Below are 14,418 nucleotides of genomic sequence, written 5' to 3' on the forward strand. Positions count from 1 at the left end.
CAGTGAGCAAAGGCCGAGCTGGACATTGATCTGACTGAGGTGCAGCAGCCAGTAAAATGGCTACGCTGGGTGAGCCTGGGCTTCCTCGGTGCCTAGTTTGCTGTTTCATAATAATGCTGCTGCTTTCTTGCACACAATGCAGAAACTGAGCTCTTGGGTGATGATCCACAGCTCGCCATCTGCAAATAAACCATTGGTAGATGTGGGCAGCCCCAGCACATGCCACCTGCACCATCGATTTGTTGCTTAGTATAGTAAAGCCTGCAGGCCCAGTAATGCACTGCTTACTATTTGAGACATTCGTGTCACATGTCAAGACCTTAAACAACACATACCATTGAGGGATGTGTGAAATATGCAGATTTTTTTTTCCACGAAATTATGCAAAATACATTTTGCCAGGATCTTGAGTAACCTTTCTCCGTTAGAGCATATCTTGCACCGAAGGCAAACGAGATACCGACATAAAACGTATTCAAGGATTCAGTGTCATGTTGAAGAAGGAAATGTCTCAGCTAATCATTTTGCCATTGAAATAGACTCTTGTACTCAAAAACTGCACAGTTTTATATTATGCAGAACGATGAAAACTTCACATTTAGCATAATGCGAAATTCGGGAGCTCTGTGAGATTGTCACCGTAAAAATAGCACATCCCTAATTCCTGGGAGTGACACATGCAATGGACTGAAGAATGGCAATGCATCTAGAACACTAGAGTTTTATTCTATCCCAAGGGCCTTTTTTACTAAGAGATATGAGGAGTCCTGCAGCTCATCTTAGTTGATACCAAACTAGGCAATGCTGATTCGCGTAAGAATGTCAAAGCCTTGAGCACTAGATCCAAGCACCGAGCCAGGATAGCCAGCTGAAAGTGAAGCGTAGAAGAGGCTTTGAAAAGGAAGTATTGGAGGCAGCGTAAAAACTGTGAGAAAACGATCTACACATTACACTACAACCATTTATCATCATTACTTCAGTCCCAGCACGCAAGAGGTGCTTGTAGCAAGTGGCATTCATTGTTGAACAAAGCATTGTCAAACTTGGCGAAGTCTACAATTGTTTCAAATCTATTTTATTTAAATTTATTCCTTGTAGGACAGGAGCATTTTGAGCCAAAACGCTTTCCATGCAAACTCATGTTTCATATTCGAAAGAGTAATGCAGTATTGAGCCTATGTAGACAAGGAGTGTTCCACAGGGGGCTGGATCCATGGCAGATCTGCAGGAGGACCATGTAAAAAAAATAAATGACACAATCTAAACGTGAATAGTTTACTGCACGGTCATAGAAGTGTGAGAAAATGGTAGATGGAACTGGAGATTTTAGTGATCCAGCAGAAAGGTTTAATTCATACAATTACAACTGAGGGAGGGATAAGTAAATAGATGAGATCGGAGAGGGTGGTGTCAGTATTCGGAGTTCAGGGTGGGGGACTATTAGTGCCACTCCAGTTTGAGAAGGCTGGAATTCAGAGCTGTCTAAAAAGCTTGGAGGGAGAGGCGAGGAGGAAGAGTGACGTAAGTTTCAGCTGGGATTGCGTCCAACGCAGAAGGAGTGAGCCGCATTGGGGTAGGGCATATGGGGTTTTGAGAAGGAGGTGACTTGCCAAGCGCAAAGAGTGGGTGTGATGTTCTGTGATAGGAAAAATAGTGAATTACAGTGGACTCCAAAGTGTGGAGATTGAACCAGGCTCTGCTGCTGGTTGGAAGGTATATTGCCTTTTGCCAGTAACACCATTTGCCAGTGACAGGAGGTGGTGGTGATGTGGGAGATTATAAAGTTAACATATTGCAAAGCTGATCGCTTTGTCAGCTTGCAAGGAGGAGTGCTCTGAAGCTGACTAGCTGGTCTTTTTTTTATTAGTCCCTCATGTCGAGTGTGTCAATGGGTGATTTTTGTGTTATGTAATAGTTGCTAAGCGCGAATATTTTGACAGCAGCTTACAGAGATAAATACGACATGAAGGCATCCTAGAATCAAATGGGCGCTTTAGTGTCTGCCTAGGGAAAAGATTAAGGACACCAGGAAAAAAAGAAATATGTTGTGGCAAGGGTTGGCGCCCAAAAGCACAGGAAGATAAAGTATCTGGGTTTTGAATACATTGAGAAAAAGAGAACGTAGAGCAATTCACTGTCTACTGGTGGCGAGGCACTGGGAGATTAGTGTGGTGTTGGGGAAATGGGTGACAGGATAATATTTGTGTATCACATATGCATCAAAGTGATGAGGGAAGCCAAAAGATGAAATGAGTGCTCCAGGGGAAGTGGTGTAGCAAAGAGGAGCTAGAGTGGAGTATTGGGCATGCACACTTGAAGAGAACTGACCAGGAAACTGAGGGCTGTTTAGGAAGGTAACCAGCAATAGCAAGTGATTCAAAGAAGTTGAGCAGAATTGAGGTCAGTTTTGTCAAATGACACAGATGGATCGATCAGGATGAGGATAGACAGCGATGAGGCTAGAGAGAGCAGTGTAGGTGAAGTGAAAGAGAATGGAGGCCAGATTGAAGCGGGTCAAGCAGGTTGTAAGAGGAAAGGCAATGAGTATCCTGATGAAGATGAGCAGCTCAAACCTTTTTTGAGAAAACAAGTGGGTATGACACTGGGCCTGAGAGAGGTTACCAGTAAGGGTGTGTGGGGGCAGGCGCAAACATTTCTTATTTTAGTGTCCATAATAGACTTACTGGTGTCATTCAATTATTGTATCTGTGCCCTGCCTAAATAAGCTGTGGTTACAGTTATTATATCTTATAAATGTGCACTTGACTGGATACAGTCCCAACAAATTTGAAGTTAAGTGATGTAAACTTGTGTGGTCAGATGGTGATTGGACAATTTGGAGATGGAGTACGTATAGTAAGGCAGAGCTGTGCCTCTGATTTTTAAGAGTGACGAGAACTTGAGGAGATTCGTGTTCATTAGAATGGGAATGATTTTTCTAGAGAATGTAGTAAAGTGGGCTAAGAGGACTACACCAGAATTATTTCAAGGCTCAGGTTCCCTGCCGTCCACACCGGACGGCAGTGAACCTGAGCCTTGAAATAATTCTACATCGTAGTAACAGTCCACGTCCTCTCTTGGAAACCAACTTACTCTTCAATCACTTGTTGACTGTATCGTTGTCTTAGACCCTGTACACCTCTTGCCTTTCAGTTGGGATGATGCTGTAATAAATATCACTGGTCCGGGTGGTTTGTAGGGTGGGAGGAGAAGTAAGTGGAGCGGACGGAATAGACCGTTGGTACTTCTGGATTGACCCTCTGTACTGGGCTTCAGCTTCAAACACAGTGATGAGGGCATTTAGTTCCTGTTTACAATCCCCTGGGCACTCAGAGGTGCACAATTTGATCCATTTATGCAGATAGGAGCGCACCTTAAAAGTGAGAGGGTCAAGAACAGGTGATATCCAGGTTTGAGGGCGAGGGTTTCGGGTATAAGGCATTGGGCATCAAAGAAGAGACTAGAGGAGGGTGAAGCCCAGATCCAGAAAGGCCAGACCTGTGCCACATTTTCAAACTGATTATGTAAAGAAGTGCCATTTACATGTAAGTAAGTACATTTATCTTACATGGATATCTTGAATATCTGGCATGAATCTGGACCTATGTTAGACACCAATTGTGTACCGTGATAGTAAGTGATTTGACATCACATCTGAGTCTACAAGGAATTTAGATAATTTCTAGTGCGGTGACTTAAGGGCAGCTATTCCTCCGTGGAAAGAGCAAAAGCTGGAGGACTAGGTTAACTGATGGTGGATTCATTCATTCTTTCTAATGATGCTTTGGTGGATTTTCCATACTGCTATTTCAGCACATTTTGACCAAGGCAGGCCATGCCTATACATTTGTCTATTGGTTAAATGGTTTCAAATCATTGTAATGATTTCTTAATCGTTATGTGTCGCTTGCCAGCCATGAGAAAAGTTGAGAGGAACGATGAGGAGAAAAGGGAACTTACAGTGGCTGAAAATCTGAGAGGTCTTTCCAGTATTTCGTGGCTACATTTATTGCATTTCTCAATTTGATAAAAAAACAAAATTACTCCATTACTAATAACTGTAGCTTGACCAGTTTGCTTAATACCTTTTTTGGATTTTTCACAAAAAGATTGCAATTCGTTCAGGAATTTGATTTTCTGTCCTTCTCCCTAATTTGCCTATTTTATTATTTCCATTCGAGGAAGTTGAACAGTCCATCACTGATTTGTCCTTTCTGTGATAACACAGGCCTGCTGTATTTTTAATGTGTATGTGTTTATACGTATATACGTTTTCACTGAAACAACAACGGTTGAAGTAATGTTATAGTTCGGTGTTGAAATAAGACACAAAACTAAGGTTTAAAAACTGAAATACCACAGAAATATGCCAGTCATGGTTCCCCGAACTAAGTATAAATTGTGCCTTGTTGTGCCCCGCTTATGAGTTATCATATAACATCACTCATGACATATAAAATTACGTCACAAATTACAAAATTAACATCATTGATGACCTCTCAAGTGACATCATTGAAATCACTGGTGACCTCCACCAGTTATTGAAACAGTGTGGTATAGGGTTTGTGGATGAGAAGTAATTCAACAAGCTACACCAATATTGTTTTCTATCTCCAGTCAAGTGATAATGGTCATAACCTTTGGCCATATGCAGGACACATAGCACATAGGTCAGCGCTGCCATATTTTGTGGATGTTACCCTCTTCTTTTTTTTTTTTTTACTTTCTTTCTAGTACTCACCCTCTTGTTTTGCTAGTATTCACCCTCCTAACAAACAAATGCCCCCATTGTTTTAAATGGGGTCATGCATTTTTTTAACATTTGAATACCGCAAAAAAAGTGTTCACTTTTCGCCTTAATGGGATCACTCCCTCAAAGACTTAATATGGCCTGCAGTTTTTAGTCAAGATGTTGACCGGTATGCATGGGCCACTGTCAAAACACCTTCAGTCAGGCCCTCTGGACAACCCTCTGTAGTTTGTTTAAATACACCACACATTCCTGAGTTGAGCATAATGGTGTACTAACTTTGAGCCATGTTTACAACCACAGTGTGTGTTAATCATCTCTAGGTGGGCTGCCCCTACATTCTACATTATTCAACTATCTGCAGTGCCTTAAACTGTTCAGTGAAGTTCTGGAATGAAACATCCACATCTTGTAAGTGTTCTCCTTACATAGACTATGTCTAACAATTATATAACACTGACACATGTCCGATATCCACTGGTGGATAATCTATTGTGACCATAAGCTTGGGCTTTTCTTACAGATTTCTTGCAGCAGGCTTTGGCAGTAAGCCACAACCTACTTTGAGACACAATTCTGAAACCAACGCCAAGTGCCCTCAGCCTTCACCTTGTTTAACATGGAGTACTGCTTGCACCTGAAATTTATTAGATTGTAAACTGAGCACCAGATAACTTCCACTGTGTGTAGTCACACTTGCCTCGAGGGTGTACACTGTCTCCATTCTGTGCACCCACACATTTACATGCAGTAATTCTATGCTATATAAGACTATAGGCACTTTCCTACCAACTTTCACTTTTTAAAACAATGTAAGAATTAATAGAGTAATGTGAACAGCAGTATCACGGATAAGTGATTTCATCAGTGATGTCATTAAAGATCATGTTATGTCATCTAACATGTAAGTGACGTGAGGTCATAAGCATTGCATGCTAGGAGGTAAAGTTATAGTTAGTTCACTTAACTATTTATCTGGTTAATTACAGTGTTTTTTCACCTCTTAAATGTTATCTCAACACCTAACTATAACATCACTTTAATATTTGGTGGGTTTTTTTTGTGAAATTCTGGGTGTTTTTTTCCAATCTTGTTCTAAATTGAACATAACCTCCCCCTCCTCGATAAACCTTTGGCCAAAGCCTGCGCTTTGCATGACCTTTATCTTTGCGCAGCGTTGGATTGCCTCCACCTCCCCCCTATGCAAGGCCCACAGCCTGCACAATGGAAGCCAGCAATAAGGGCTAGTCTATCATCAGAACCTTTTTAACATTTGTTTTCCTTTGGTATTGCCGAACAACACAGGAAGTCTTTGGAACAGTGGTGTTCTATGTGTTTGGATTGTTAAAAATAAAGGAATGATTGCTGCAAAGAGACTTGTTTGTGCCACCAGTCTCTTCACCTTCACCTTCCGTGGGTAATGTTCACATCAGTCAGGAGGAGTGGTGCGGACGGAGACGCATATGTATGTGTGTATATATTTATATATATTTATAAGGCGCAGGCCTGCCTCAGAAGTGTCCGCTGTACAAGCGGCAAGAAGTTTGCTTGCTCTTTCAGATGTACCGCCCCCACTGTCACTGATGTTAGAGGATTTACGGCATGTCTTGGGATCCGAGGAGTGTGTATACAGGCTCATTCGGCAAAATTTAAGGTCTGGTCCGCTGGAGCTTCAGCGCCGCACGCCCATTTTGGACACCGGCATGGCTCCACCCCCAAAGTAACATTATAGTTGGGTGAAAATTTCTGTGATAATGTAACATTTCAAACTAAAACAAAAAAGCACTGCAATTCACCAGTTATAGTTATCTCTAGTAATTATAACCTCTGGTAACTATAACCCGCGCCCTCACCGTGCACTGCTAATTATCTCACTTATTAGATCACTCATGAAATGATCTATGACCTCATTGATAACATGACAGCAACATCTGAAATTACATAATTGATGACAAGACTGTGCAAGCCTCTCAACCTAAAGACAGTTGAACTTGGTTATATTTTCACAAGATCTGAGCCAGAGAATACCACCCATGATGCATCATGGGTCATGCGACAGGTGGTAAGTAAATATTTCGACTTGATGAGAGGTGAACGTGCATAACAAACTTGATTTGATTGCTTAAATGTGGCATCAGTATAATGGTACAATTTCTTTGTTTTCTCATGTTTGTCTGTTTAACTGAAAGAACAAATCAGTAAACAATGTTAGAATTGTTTTGCATTGTAATTTGCTTAAATTTTGGAATCTGTAATAGAGTCAGGAATCGGAGTTCTTACGATGAGATTTAATTTAGGATAGTGTAAAACAGTTATTTCCAAAGATCACCGTGTACCAAAGAGGTTATGTATGCAACACATAAGGATTTAAAAGTTGTGAAGTGAGGCATTTTATAATTGGTATGGCGTCAATGGCTTTTAAAACTACTTTCCTTCTTTATAATGCCTATTTAGGCTGAAAGCCTGCAATAAAGTAACTAATTGCATGTGTTGAAATTCCTAGGTAAATTGACTTTCAAATATTTCAGAAGTCTTTTTAAAACAAACTGTTCCAAACGTGCACTGCACAGTACTCCAGCAGATGCTCTTTGTCCCATTTGTATTTACTCTCTCTGAGCCAGCTTTCATCTGTACTCTTTATCTGTTCCTTTCTCAACCAGCTGCTTTCTGCACTCCTATCCTTACTTTACTGCGTTATGTCCAAGGTAACTGCTGTCTGCATTATTGTATTGTTACCTTCGCTTTCAAAGACAGCTTCCATTTGCACTCTTATAGTTCAAATCTAACTGCAGTCTTCATTCTTTGCCTGATGCATTCTCGTTTGAAGCCAGCTATTGTCAGTACTTTTTACTCATATAGACTTCCAAAAGTCATGCCCTCTTGAATCCTAAAGTGCTCACTCTTTTTTTTTCTTTCTTTTTTCCGCAGGCCTTGTTGACTCCAGAGGATGCTGTGTTGTCCGATGAGTTGAACCATGCATCCATCATCGATGGGATCAGACTATGCAAGGCCAACAAATATCGCTACAAGCACATGGACATGGGCGACCTGGAGGAGAAGCTGAAAGATGCCCAGGTATTTGAGGATTGTGGTGGGGGCTGACAAAGAAACTACAGGAGGTCCATGTATGGGATGCTGAGAACATTTGGGATCCTGGATTAGAAACTGAAGGAGTCCCACGTATTGGGTTCTTGAATTGAGGATGATATAAAAACCTAGAGTAAACACTGAAGGGTGCCAGGAAAGGGGGTATTAGGGGCTTCGGAGGACTAACTGAAGGGTCTCCAGGTAAGTGGGTGCAGGATCATTTTTTGACCTGAGTGAGAAACTGTAGGCCGTCCAGGAATTAGTGTACTGGAGGGCGTTCAGGCCCTGGAGGAGGGGTTGTTGAAACTCTAGGTAGCAGGAATCTGAGTTACCTGGATGCATGGAGGATTCTGATGTACAGGTGTACCGAAGGACTTCCGGGAACAGAGGAGAAACTGAAGAACATCTAGGTATTGAGTGTGCAGGATAGCACCTGCAGTCCCAGAGAGTCCTAGAGGTAAAACTGGAAAAACGCCTTTATCCAGGGTGGAATGGTTGCTCAGGACACCTGGGGACCCTGGGATATGGAGGACAAACATTAGTATTCACAGGTACAAGACTATTAGAGGATGTGGGCATGGAGGAGGCATCGAAAAAGACTCCGATCTTGGTGCTGGTGGTTCACTTGGGAGCCGTGATGAGAAATTAAAAGACTGTCAGATGTAGAAGTTGGGTTTGTCTTAGGCGAGTGCCCAAGGGACCTGGAGGAGAAAGTGAAGGGCAACCAGGTACAGAGTGCTGTGGTCTCTAGAGGCGAAACTAAAGTGTGCCTGGATATGTTTGTGTGAGGCCCATGCCCATCTTGTGTTATGGAGGAGAAACTGAAGGATGCCCAGCTACATGGGCTGACCTATCTATGTATGTGGGTGTCAGGATGTACCTGGGTGACATGGGGAAGGCACAAAGATTGGCCAGGTATGGATTGTGGAGTGTGGATCGGGGGTTTGAGGATCTTAAAGAGAATCTGAAAAGTGCCCCGATACTAGAGTGCAGCGAACCATGAACACCTAGGGGAACCTGGGGAAGAACTCAAGGAGGCCCAGGTATAGAAAGCACCTGTGCTTAAGAGCGCAAGATGATATCTGGGCCATGGTGAAGAAACTGAAGGAGGCCCAGGTAGTGGAATGCAGTGGTGGACAGAGGGGATCCAAGGGGCCTCTGAAGAGAGCTATACTCTTCTGTTTGTATTGGCAGATACTGTGTTGCACCTGATGCTAAATGCCATCCACAACCTAGTACACATTTTATTTTTCCTGAAGCGTGTTTGCATCAATTATTTGTGCTTATAGCTAAGTTGGTACATTACTACTGATAGTGGGGAAAAACAGGTCTTGCCTCTGTACTCATGGTAATTGGTTTATTGGTTGATACTCATTTTTGCTTTGTTGGAATTAAAATACAGGCACACACTTCCAAAGCTTTGCTTCCCTAATGCAATTTGACTGCGAAGACTCCCCGCTCAGTCTATACATGATAGTGATTTCTGATAGCCAGATGTTTTAAAAGTCTCCTTATTGGTTGAGGCACGGCCAGTCACAGGTGAAGGGTCGGCCCTTCCCCAATCAAAAGCTCACTGTAGTGGTAGCTACCTTGGACCATCTCCTGATTTGAACATGGAGACGCTGAAAGGACGAAGGGTGCCATTTTGTTCTTCCATGAAGATAGGTCAAATATAGTTCTTTTTAAAAATACTGTGCAAAAAACGGCAAACAATCCGAAGTATTGTGGGTTGTGGTAAACTGAAATTTCTCCTTACACTGTTTCCCTGTGCCTTTTGTTTCTAGAAGCACCGGCTCCGACTAATTGCTACCGATGGTGTCTTCTCAATGGATGGTGACATTGCCCCGTTGCGGGAGATCTGTGACCTGGCTGAGCGGTACCAGGCATTGGTGTTCATCGACGAATGCCATGCCACAGGCTTCATGGGACCCAATGGGAGGTACGAGAGCAACTACTCTGCTTAAACAGTACTCCAGTCAGTAGTACTGGTCAGTTCTGTCCTGCTATTAAAGGTGGGTAGGTAGGTGGTCACAGGGTGAAACTAGGTCAGTCCTGGCATTAACGTCAGGTGGGGTTGGGGGGGTACAGAGCCCTCTTAAGATCGATTCGTCCAGTCCCAGTATTAAATGTAGGTGGAAGCGCTGAGCTCCAGTTCCCTATATTGCAATATGGTGCAATAATTTTCGATTGGTCAAAAGTATGATCTGCAGTTCTTTTGAAAACCACAGTTGTAGCCTCCTCAACTCACATCCACCAGGTAATGTGCAACGGTTAAGGCACTGAGCTCAGTTTTATCTCTTATTCTCGTCTCTTTCCTTTCTAGGGGAACTGATGAACTTCTTGGGGTGATGGATCGGGTTGCCATTGTGAACTCAACTCTCGGAAAGGCACTCGGTGGAGCTGCAGGTCAGGGGATCTCAACCACCACATCTTCTGTTATAACTATCTATAGTGCTAATTTCTACTGTTGATATGGTCTCGTATCGCTTTCAGATTCTGGACTTGCTTTATGGTTCTGGGATCTCATTGACTGCAGACAAGGTGGTTTTTGAGTCCATGAGGTTGCTGAGCGCAGACCTGTCTGTCCAATATGTTGTGTAGTAACGATTTATGTTGTTGAATGGAAATAACAAGGTGTGTCCTGTCCTGTTAGTGATATTTGTAGTGTACAATCTGTATGGATGCATGATCCGGTGGACTTTGACTCGGATTTCGTTCCAAAGAGGTGCCCTGTTGTACAAGGCCAGGTGAGTTGTTTTCTTGGGCAGCCTTGTTGGTTCAAACATAAGGCTTGGAGATAATGTTGAGCAAACGTAGGCGTGCCACATTTATGCTAAAGTTTTCTCAGAGAGTCTGATATGTAGGTTGGAGTGAAAAAAAATGTGTGCATGGCCAACCATTTTGTTTATTAGGGATGTTATATACTGATGCAAAACACGTCATTGCCGACATAAAAGCACTCTACAATTCTAGGCAGTACCTGAACACGCTGATTGCCTAATAATTACAGTTGTCAGTGGGCTTTGTAATTTTAGACAGTTCTTGAATGTAGTGGTTGTTCTCTTTAATGCCCATGTTGGTGTTTTTCTTGTAGAATCGTGCGTTTTCATGTTTACACAGAGAATATAAAAAAACAACAAGAGAAGGGGCCAAAAAATGGTATGTTTGGAGACAGGACTCCTGGTCCCGTGTGTGAAGCTCCCAGTACAGTATGAATCAAAAATTGCACACACGATTCCAAAAAAAGAGAGAGTTCCTTTTAGACCGATAGGTTCTGCATACCAAGGAAAAGATTGTTCTTTTGAAGCACGAGCCCTCACTCACCTACCGGTGACATGCTTCATCATAGGGCTGTGCTTCTCGTCGGGCTGGCGCTGCAATGCCTGACGGGCCCCACGTGGGGGCTCTTTGCCGGAGATCTTTAGGAAGAAAATGCACAACCGGTCAAAAGAATTCGAGGATTGGTATGATAATGGTTAAAAATGCCTAGAGGTAGGGTATGATCATAGATTTAATTCAATGTTAGTACCTCTGGCAAGATTAAAAACAATAAATAGGGATATAGTAAAATAATGTCTACACTCCCCATAAAAAAAGAATTTCCTGTTACAGCTACTAACTCTCACATTGGGGAGTAGTAAACATGAAACAAGTACACACAGGACCCCCTGTGTTACTCTACATCATAGGTCAACATGTTTCTCGCTAATTTATAGTCAATAAATGATCTTACGCGATTCGTCAGGACCTTAAAGACGTACCTAATCCTTTAAATACTTGGACATCCCATATTAGGGAGAACAAAGCCCACAAAAAATTTAATGTAGGGCCTCATCGGGGAGAGCATCTAATTGAAGCAATCCACTTTGATTTGTCAGTGGAGCCAACCTATCCGGGTGACCTACTTTCATCGAAGTTCCCAGTTTTTGTGGGCTTTGTTCTCCCTAATATGGGATGTCCAAGTATTTAAAGGATTAGGTACGTCTTTAAGGTCCTGACGAATCGCATAAGATCATTTATTGACCATAAATTAGCGAGAAACATGTTGACCTATGATGTAGAGTAACACAGGGGGTCCTGTGTGTACTTGTTTCATGTTTACTACTCCCCAATGTGAGAGTTAGTAGCTGTAATAGGAAATTCTTTTTTTATGGGGAGTGTAGACATTATTTTACTATATCCCTATTTATTGTTTTTAATCTTGCCAGAGGTACTAACATTGAATTAAATCTATGATCATACCCTACCTCTAGGCATTTTTAACCATTATTATACCAATCCTCGAATTCTTTTGACCGGTTGTGCATTTTCTTCCTAAAGATCTCCGGCAAAGAGCCCCCACGTGGGGCCCGTCAGGCATTGCAGCGCCAGCCTGACGAGAAGCACAGCCCTATGATGAAGCATGTCACCGGTAGGTGAGTGAGGGCTCGTGCTTCAAAAGAACAATCTTTTCCTTGGTATGCAGAGCCTATCGGTCTAAAAGGAACTCTCTCTTTTTTTGGAATCGTGTGTGCAATTTTTGATTCATACTACACAGAGAATAGCCAGGAGCCAAGAACCTGTGGGCGAAAGATGCAATAGATGCAATTATTGTAGTGTATTTATGACGGGTTGTAAATGATCGTTCTGATGTATGAAATGATTGACATCCTGTGAGCATGCAGGCCTGGAACATATAAGTAGATTGTAGAAAATCCCTTACCATTATGCTAAATGTGGTTCGCATTTTGTTATTTTTTTTTTTTTTTTCTGAAAATGCGCTTGTGAGCATTGCCATTTTTTTTTTTCTGACACGCTTTTTCTGAGCTGTGGTGGAATGTTATTTCAGAGTCTTGGTGCTGCTGGTGGAAAAAGACTAGAAACACATTTTTGTTTCATGGATTTCAGTACAGAGCAAGAGTGCTGAATGTTTTGTGCGGAATGATTGAGATCCAATTGTGGGAGGTCAGTGCTTTTTAGAGACATCTCCCCTTGTGCGGTTTATAGAGTTATTCTTGGGTTTGTCCACCCAGGAGTAATTTTAAAAAGAAGGTACTTGGTTACGCCATTCCTAAGCAACTTGTTAGTTAAATGTGTTTAAGCTACTTAATTTCCTGGACTGTCCACCCAAAGGTATGGCATGGGTGAAGGAATTCAACATACTGGGCTAACACATTGAGGTAGTTACAGTTTAGACAGTACGCCTTGTTTTAGAATCCATAATAACAAGGTGATACGTTGTTAGAAGCTTGCAGTGCATAACTAGTCCCTTTCCCTATGGAGATTGTATAAACTCTGTGTTTCCTCAAAGCAGGCGGTGAAGTGCACTGCTCCTCTTATTTCCTGTTGTGAGATATGTCCTGGGTCCAGGGTAAGCGTCTCTGATCCTATGCCGTTCTGGGCCGGTCATGGAGTTGCTACTGTAAATTAACAGTGAACCTGTTCATCGGATGATACCAGGAGCATGGGATATCCTTAGAAATGGCAGAAATGTTAAGTTAAGGTCTTCTGATCATCATGTTGTAATGCCACACTGTTTGGGGGAAGGAGGCCATCTTAAGGGCCCCATTCATGATGCTAGCGACCAGTCACATGTAAGCGCCGCTCGCTCCAAGGCTGCAGAAGGAAGGCGTGTCATTGGGTTCCTCATCTCGAAGCCACACAAGGGCTAGCCACAAAAGGCGGGAGGGGAGTGATCAAGCAGCATGGATGAATAGACACTACTGGGGTCACAAAAGTACCAAAAAAGGGGCGATGTAAAATGTGAGGAGGACCACAGTGGGAGGAGCAGGAGAGGACAGAAGACAACGGGTGGTCACCAACAAAGCAGAAGAGGCGCTGCTTACAAAGGAGGGGAAGAATCCTCAAGAAGACACTGGTTAGGTCAGAGGATTCTCAGCCACGCAATTTGCCCTCTAATTCTGATTTCTCTTTAGATTTCAAGTAGCGCAGTATCTGCTTTGTGGAGCTGGTGGTTACTGAGATGGAATCGCCCAAAGTCGGGAGAGGTGGAAGTGTTGGGGGTAAAGTGATTTTTCAAACGTTCACAAGCCAGGTACACCGTACATTTGACCTACACTTCCCCAGTTCTGTTGTTGTTTCGTGAAGCACAGGCATATTGACAACCCTGACCTTGTGGGCTAATTGGGTGGGATCGTTCTGACCAGTTCTGTTTAGGTTTCACAATGCGAGTTTCAGCTATGGTGCAATAGTTTGGTGGGTTAATGTGTCCACTGCAAACAGCTGTGGGTGCACCGTGATCTTCAGGGGTTGAGATCACAGCTGATCTTTCTGATTTTGGCCGGTAATTAAACACTAGCAGTGTGCAAATAGGAGATTTGGTCCCCGAAATGGGGAGTAACATGCAGACACGGAATTACCGGTCCCTCTTAACGTGCGGATTCTGCATTCCAGTGAGAATACAACTCCCCTTTACCTCTTGTTGTATGCAGGGGAGCCTGTGCGAAGCTAGGGGTGAAGGGATTGTCGGAGAGGCAGGTTGTGGGTTCGCAAGAGGGGAGCGTTTAATGCCCCCCCATGAAGTATGAAGGGATCGGGCAACGCGTAGGATACGCTTGTGCCTGCAGCCCCTCCCCGACCCG

General features: G+C 43.0%; 1 protein-coding gene across 1 annotated transcript in view; it reads left to right on the forward strand.

Moving 5' to 3' along the window:
* Positions 1-14,418, forward strand: part of GCAT (glycine C-acetyltransferase) — a 44,483-nt gene that overhangs the window by 17,032 nt on the left and 13,033 nt on the right. Inside the window, exons 4-6 of the mRNA XM_069231386.1 lie at positions 7,679-7,825; positions 9,622-9,776; positions 10,161-10,243. Coding sequence (XP_069087487.1) covers positions 7,679-7,825; positions 9,622-9,776; positions 10,161-10,243 — 385 coding nt within the window. The remainder of the gene's footprint in view (positions 1-7,678; positions 7,826-9,621; positions 9,777-10,160; positions 10,244-14,418) is intronic.

Source organism: Pleurodeles waltl, chromosome 4_2 (assembly GCF_031143425.1).
Source record: "Pleurodeles waltl isolate 20211129_DDA chromosome 4_2, aPleWal1.hap1.20221129, whole genome shotgun sequence".
NCBI classification, from domain to species: Eukaryota; Metazoa; Chordata; class Amphibia; order Caudata; family Salamandridae; genus Pleurodeles; species Pleurodeles waltl.